Source organism: Colletotrichum tamarilloi (assembly GCF_030869305.1).
Source record: "Colletotrichum tamarilloi strain Tom-12 chromosome Unknown Scaffold_68.1, whole genome shotgun sequence".
Taxonomy (NCBI): Eukaryota; Fungi; Ascomycota; class Sordariomycetes; order Glomerellales; family Glomerellaceae; genus Colletotrichum; species Colletotrichum tamarilloi.
In genome coordinates this window covers 181740-188511 of record NW_026849450.1, presented here as the reverse complement: position 1 = coordinate 188511, position 6772 = coordinate 181740, and the positions used below count along the sequence as shown (strand labels likewise).

Here is a 6772-nt window from a genome sequence, read left to right as displayed (position 1 = left end):
CCACTATTTATGGGTTACTACACTAGTCTAGACCCTATCCTGGGTAGTGGGGTGACCGTAAAATACGATTTCTGCTTTGACACATGAAAAAAGTGTTTTGGCGGAGTGCCTCTTGCAGTCTGCCGTAGGTGGGGCGCACCTTCTGGCTTCGCGCTTTCTGGAGCAAGGGCAGGAGCTCTCTCAGTCGCAACTGCTCAGTCAAAATTTCTTCCTTCTTTCCCTCCCGACCAGTATGGATGTGGGTGGACACGGCAAGAAAGAAACAGGGGTGGTTTCTCATGGCTCAGCAGGGATTGTGCAGGGTTCTCAGACGTTGTGACTGGATATGTTTCTTGAGGGGGTTCATTTGGGGCCTAGCTACGGCTCTGACACAATTCGAGGGAAAGAACAGCCCGAGGTCGACCTCAAGCTACGGATTCTCAGAGGGCAAGAGCAAGCAAGCTGCAACACTAAGGTAATAACTACGGTCGCAAACCCGGAGGCAGGACAGATCGTGAGAGGCAGCGCAAAGCAGAGCACCTGAAATAAGGTGCATATCTTGACTGCCCTACCTTACCTTAATTCTTACTTTACCCCATGCTCAGGACCGAAGAGCCAATTGACGCCCAAAGGGCATTGTCAAAAGGGAAGAGAAGCGCATGAGCCGATGCAAGGGCAGAAGCACCCAGCTCTGCATGGCCCTCTTTTTGCTGGTTTTTTTTCCCTTGCTGTGCTTGTGTTCGTCAAATGCTCAAGGTATCTTTCCCAGCGGATCCTCCTGCCACTGCACCTACCTGCACCTGCACATTGAAGGTAAACATCGTATGTACTTTTTCACTCGGTTCCTACCTTGGCTGAGGTGGGTGCCTACCTGGTATGAGGAATGAGACAGACGGCAAGGACGATGGAGGAGGACCAAGAGGGAAAGAGCACCAGTGCACGGAACAAGGGTCCTTCGTTCCTTCCCTGCTGCATCTGCAGGTGACGAACCTTTTTCCTTCGAAGTTCAGTGCCCGAGTGCTGAGGTAATTAACACTGGAAGTAAGGCATCTTTCAGTGCTTTCCTATCACCATCTCGAGTTCTTGACAGTCATCTTCTGTTCCCGTCATTTTCTCGACATTTCTATCATATTCGCCCAGACCTACTGGCTTTTTGCCGCTGCACGCTCTATGCCCTTTTCGCTGCCTCTTTGATCATTTTGTTTCGTTTCGTTTCTTATTCCACTACCGGGCCAATATGATCGATCCCCTCCCAACGACCCTCCGATCCTTCATCGCGCATCGTCGCCCTATCTTCGTCACCTAAACACGAAAACAGGATATACCAACCGTCTTGACAATGCCAGCTCCTCAGTGGTCCCCCAATCTCTCTCTGGCTCTCGAGCCGTCGTCCATGCTAGACCTTCCGAGGGCCAATCACTCCCGCAGCTTCGAGACTGAATTCGGACCCTCTTCCGTCAGTCACCAGAGTCTTTTTGTGTAACACAGTGACCTCCCTGGTCAGTATCGAGCAGGTTTGCTTGTCATCTGTCGGCGGGGGAGAGCGACATCCACCAGCCACTCCTGCCATCTCTCAAACCCATCACGGCCGTTACGTCTTGTCTCTCGTCGCAAACAGCCTCGACGCCACCCACCAGAGGTCGATCCTGACAAGATGCGAGACGCATGACATGAGATAGCCTCAACTCAAAGAAAGACCTCAGGAGTCTTTGGTACCGATACCTACGTCGCATCATACCTCTTTTCTACCATGTCGCCAGGTATTGGGCACCGAACAAGCCTTTTCTTAAACGATTACGCACTCTATTCGCCGTGAAGCAACGCCATGCACGACATCTGGCGAGCCTTTCAGAGACGTTGAGAGTTGCACCCCCGGATTCAGGCACACTTCGGGCAGCTTGACCCAGGCATGAATTGTGCCAGTCCGCACCTAGTTTGATATGATGCCGCTGTGATCGGCCTCTTCACCCCGGCTCTCTCCACCATCACGGAAGCTTGGACTTAACGCCGTCAAATATTGACAGCAGCACCCTGTGCAACCTTTCTCGCTTGCATGCAACCGGGCTCGAGCGTCGTCTTCAACACTGGCTGTCACCTTTTCCACTGCCTCGTGCCTGTTGATCCCGCAGACACGACTCGCTTTGTCGTCAGAGCGCAAATTCCTGGCAGATAATTGGCGCATTGCATAGCCAGGGCAACACGACGAACGATTTCGAGGCCGACCTGGCAGCCGCGCTACTTCTGTTACCTGTAACCCTCTGAGGGCATCACCGAAAAGATCGCCGCCGCTAATGCGAACACGCAAAACTTGTCAACATCAGATGAGTGTCCTCATTGCAGCCACAATGACCGCAGGGTGCTGCATCGAGCCAATAAACCAGCACTATGAGGGTGCAAGCAGGCCAGTTGAAGGAAACTTTGCATCTTCTTACACAATGCCCTACTTCCAGGCTTTCCTGTATCATTACAAAGTACGGATGTCAAGGCCGAGTGGACGATTCTTTGTTGTCTCCAACATGGCAACACCAAGTTGACCCAGAGAAAATCCACCGGGATGCCACCCTGGCATCGGAAGCGTCCCATTTCTATCAACGTCCCAACACGCAATTTACCCTCCGGCGCTGCTTTTCCCCGACTGGATTTTAAGAATTGGGCCCTCGGCAGCGTCTCCATATCAAATCTTCCCTCAGCTCCGCTTCCTAGCTGGGACGTTGTCATAAACCTTCATTGCTGAATGCAGTCACGAACTTTCCTCCTAGTTGACAGCCCAGCCACCAATGGCTTGAATTTTTTGACGAGACGAGACTACGGCCGCGAAACGTCCCGGCCCCAGGGTCCAGACTTCAGATCCAAGAGCTTGATCGGCTCGAATGAAAAAAAAAACGCCCCTTTCTCTACTTGGTCTATAGGGGTAAGTTTAAACTCCTTACCAGGTAGCGTGGGTCTGGCCAGGGTAGAGCAGTGACTCTCAATGGCCAAATTTGTGTTCGACGTGCACAAGAATCTCGAAAGTAATGCTGCTGATGTAATCTCGAAAAGCACGGGCGAAGATACCTGACAGGGGGGTTAAACTTTGGCCTGATACCGTAGTAGTCAGAGATCCTTGCTCAGAGGAGTCCCTGGATTTAGTCCTATGTCGGAACGGGCACAGCCAACCGCTCTTGTCACAGAAATCTCTCAGTTTTTTGCTTTTAAACGTCTGTTCGACTAGGCTGGAAGACACCCCACTCGTAGATCGGCCCGTGACACCAGCGACCTTGAGCCACGAAGCCATATTCATGTTGTGAGTGCGGGTCTAGGGAGGACTTCCAAACGCAAGGGACAGGCCAGCTTGACCAGCGTCTTGCGCAAGGGGGATTCGTCAACAGCAATGGGAAGAAACGCCTAGAATAGGTGTCGCTAAGCAACTTCTGCTCGCAAAGCCCGATTGGAAGACTCTTCAAGAACTCGCAACTCTTTGGCTGACCGGGATTCCGCAGCTTGATGCCAATGCCCGAGCTCGTCTTCAACAGGGACCTACCTACCTTTGTCGGAGCCGCTCTTCGGTCGCGACTCGACAGCCCGTGCCTACCGCAACCTCATGTGACACAAACAACGTCGTGTCCTTCCTCTACGATAAGATGCAGAGCTGACAGATGCTGGCAAGTTGGGTCGTCGCCTCACTCCTACCGTCAAGCCCGCTTTCGAGACAAGTCAGTTTACAATGGAAGCGGTCTAGTCACTTTGGTGGTCTCAGGTCATCGTCGACCACACGATGGGCAGTTCTTTGGGCATACCCTCACCCAATCCCGACTCTGACCTCTCATCAATGGACGATTTTCCGATGGATTTTCATCAGCAGCTTTACCGTTTCCGGGATTCTCATTCGATCACAGGGCAGACCCGCTCCAGTACGGAAACATCGCACTGGTGACTGAGACAATACCTCCGGACGCCGTACTCACGCTTCCGGATGCAAGTCGACGGTCGCCAAAGTATCTAGGTAGCTCGACCTGAGAGGGGCAAGCTCATCCAATTGACCGTCGTCAGTGAGAAGATACCAGAAATCATGAGGGCTGGTGATTGGCCATGGCGGCATCAGCCAATACACAAGCACTAGTTATGGCAGTGCCGTCAAGCGAAGGTACGCCACAGTCTCGATTGATTGCTTTTCCGACTTCGGTGTGGACACCGCCTCTGCCACCTCCCTCACAGGTCAAATGATTTAGCCAGTTCGTGAGCCACCCAATGGCGCCGATTTTGGGTGAGCCCTTCGTAAGCTGTCGACAAGAGGCCAAGCAGGTGTAAAAGTGCTGCAAAATACTTCAGGAAAGAGACCCATGGCACACTTTACACAGCGGCTAACAACATGATGTCCTCCGAGGTATCTCGTGGCGAAAGTCACCGCGGCTGTACTGTTGTGCATCCGATAAAGATGGGGTTTCCAATACCTACTGCTAGACTTGAGACCTGCATAGTAGGTGTTGCGCGAGGCAACCAGCATCTAGAGGAAAAAGCAATGACTACGAGGCATGATAACTTGGCCATCGTGTCATGCAACTTTTCGAGCGTGGGCATTACTTACTTCTGTCCGCGACTCGCGAGTTCGAGGCGATATTTCCTGTCCACTGTATCCGCAATGTCAACTGCCAATCACTTGAAACGCGTACTGGCCCTGTCAATATTCTTCCCCATGACAGAAAAGGGAAAAATGACTTCGTAGTAGTCAACGACAGCAAACCAGCTTGGCGGAGGTCGCTAGCCGAGTCTTGCAGCTGTTCATCGCCTTTCTTCCCGCCCAAGGTACTCAAAGAGTACTTGCTCCTAGACTTGATGCGACGTTGGTCCCGAAGCAATTGGCATTGCGCTCTACATAACCAGATCATCTGCCGTCAATTATTGCATATGGTCCACGGATGGATCGACAAGTTTACAAGACTGCGATGCGGCTAAGCATCAATGCCATATCACCAAACACGATTGTCTATCCAGGCAAGCCAGGCTCCATAAGCTTCTATCCCGCGTGACAGGCATTACAAATTCTTCAGCTCGTCTCCTCTTCAGCTTACACAAATACTACCACGGTTTCGGTCGTCCAAGGTTTTTCGCGTCCTTGCGGGCGGCCGTAACATATAGTAGTCGTACTGTGTGTCCAGAGCATATTGGCTGTTCCCGTATCACGGAGGATGAGCCTATTAAGTTCTTCCCACACTTTCGTTAATCCGATCTCTTGTCACATCTTGTCGGGTTAACCATGAACGGCTAGATTTCCCCATTCAATCACAGATGTCGCCAGCCGTAGGAAGTACATAATCGGGCCATCAGACAGCCACACCCTCCCGAGCAAGCCACACGATCTCATCGCCAATCACTACCGAAGGCACATCACCGTTCTCGGCACCTTTCGACACTCTGTGACGCACGGGTAGCAGCGATCTCGGGCCATCACTTTTGATTTGGATTGGCAATATCGGAAGCAAATCACCTCCAACCCTGAAAGCCACGAGCTCTGCTGTAGCTTCCCGCTCTCGTCGATCGTCTATCGGCCAAGCCCCCAGAAGAGAGACATCAAACGTGTTTCTTCTAAGCTTATTAGCAGGAAAACGATTCCTCGCAAAAGAAAAAACCATAGCAGGATGTGTGTGTACCTACCAGCCTTCGAGTCAGAAAGTCGCCTCTCCGTGCCGGATGACGACGAATGCCTATGTCGGTGGCGGCAGGCCTCCATCACCGCGCAGAGCTGGTGATGCAAGGGGTGCAGCAAGCTCTCGCCCACATCGTGCTCACAACGTGGGATCACGACCGGGGTCCGGGAACGTTCCGGTCCAGATACCCTAATGCTCGAGATGTAGCTCCAGCATTGAACACCGGCGAGACCGGCTTCCCCGTCGTGCAGCTTCCGGAAATGCATGACGGCGCGGCCCCTCCCAATGGTGTCCATCTGCTTGCAGACATTTGCAGCAGCAGGACCTTCACACTGTCGGTGCAGGTACGCTGCGGCCGATGCGGCCGGGGATACTGAGCGTCTGCTTCCGACTGCGGTGAGTAGTCGGTCCTGAGGTCTGGGCCCTTTCGCTGTCGACTTAGTGCTCTTCCCGTCGAAGCCTTTCCGGAATCTTCCATCACCTAGCGGAGGTTCACGGACGTACGGCTCTTGGAGCATGACGGCCGTACTAACAAGCCACAGGCTATTTCCGTCGCCTAGTCGGAAAGCAACCTGACTAATATCTCGATTCTGGACGGGAGTCTCTATCCGGCATATAAACGGTTGAAGGTAGCCAAGATCTCGAGATCTAGGACGTCGAGTCGAGCCTACGAGGTTGCTGCCGGGGGAAAAGCGATCTCCATTCTTGGTATCACAGAGGTAGACGTGCTCCAAGCGGATCTCGTATCCATGTTCTCTCACTCGTGGAACCGACAAGCTGGGACGGCTAGTAAGCAACGACCTCTAGAAGCTACGACACGCGAACACGCGACATGCGACACCAATTGAACAGAAAAATGTCTTCATCTCCACGCGGGTTCCAGCCCCAGACATACGCAAAACCATTGACCCATCGCTCCCCTCCTACACATGGAGGGAGTGCGTAGTCGACGACCGAAGCGACCCAAGCTGAGACAAAAATGGAAAAGTTTGTGCAGTGGTAACCGTTCCAACGGGCGCGTGCTCTGGGATGGAGTAAGTAAGTCAGTAAGAGAGACAATGTAATCTTGCGCGGATGCTGTGACAGGGAGGCGGGTGAGAGAAAGTTGTGGAAATGAAAGTGACAACGTTTTAATATACCCCCGGTGCCCCGGCGCCGCGGCCGTTGAT

At 52.7% G+C, this 6772-nt stretch overlaps 2 protein-coding genes across 2 annotated transcripts; one reads left to right on the top strand and one right to left on the bottom strand.

Moving 5' to 3' along the window:
- Window positions 1-5279: 5279 nt before the first annotated feature.
- CTAM01_11863 (uncharacterized protein) lies at window positions 5280-6121 on the bottom strand (the record flags this gene model as incomplete). Its single annotated transcript, XM_060527872.1, has 2 exons — window positions 5280-5370; window positions 5607-6121. The coding sequence occupies 2 exons, from the start codon at window positions 6119-6121 to the stop codon at window positions 5280-5282; spliced, it is 606 nt and encodes a 201-aa protein (XP_060377542.1).
- Window positions 5657-6451, top strand: CTAM01_11862 (uncharacterized protein; the record flags this gene model as incomplete). The annotated part of the gene is made up of 2 exons (XM_060527871.1): window positions 5657-5947; window positions 6164-6451. 2 exons carry the CDS (start codon window positions 5657-5659, stop codon window positions 6449-6451), a joined length of 579 nt encoding a protein of 192 aa, XP_060377541.1.
- Between the last annotated feature and the right edge of the window lie 321 nt (window positions 6452-6772).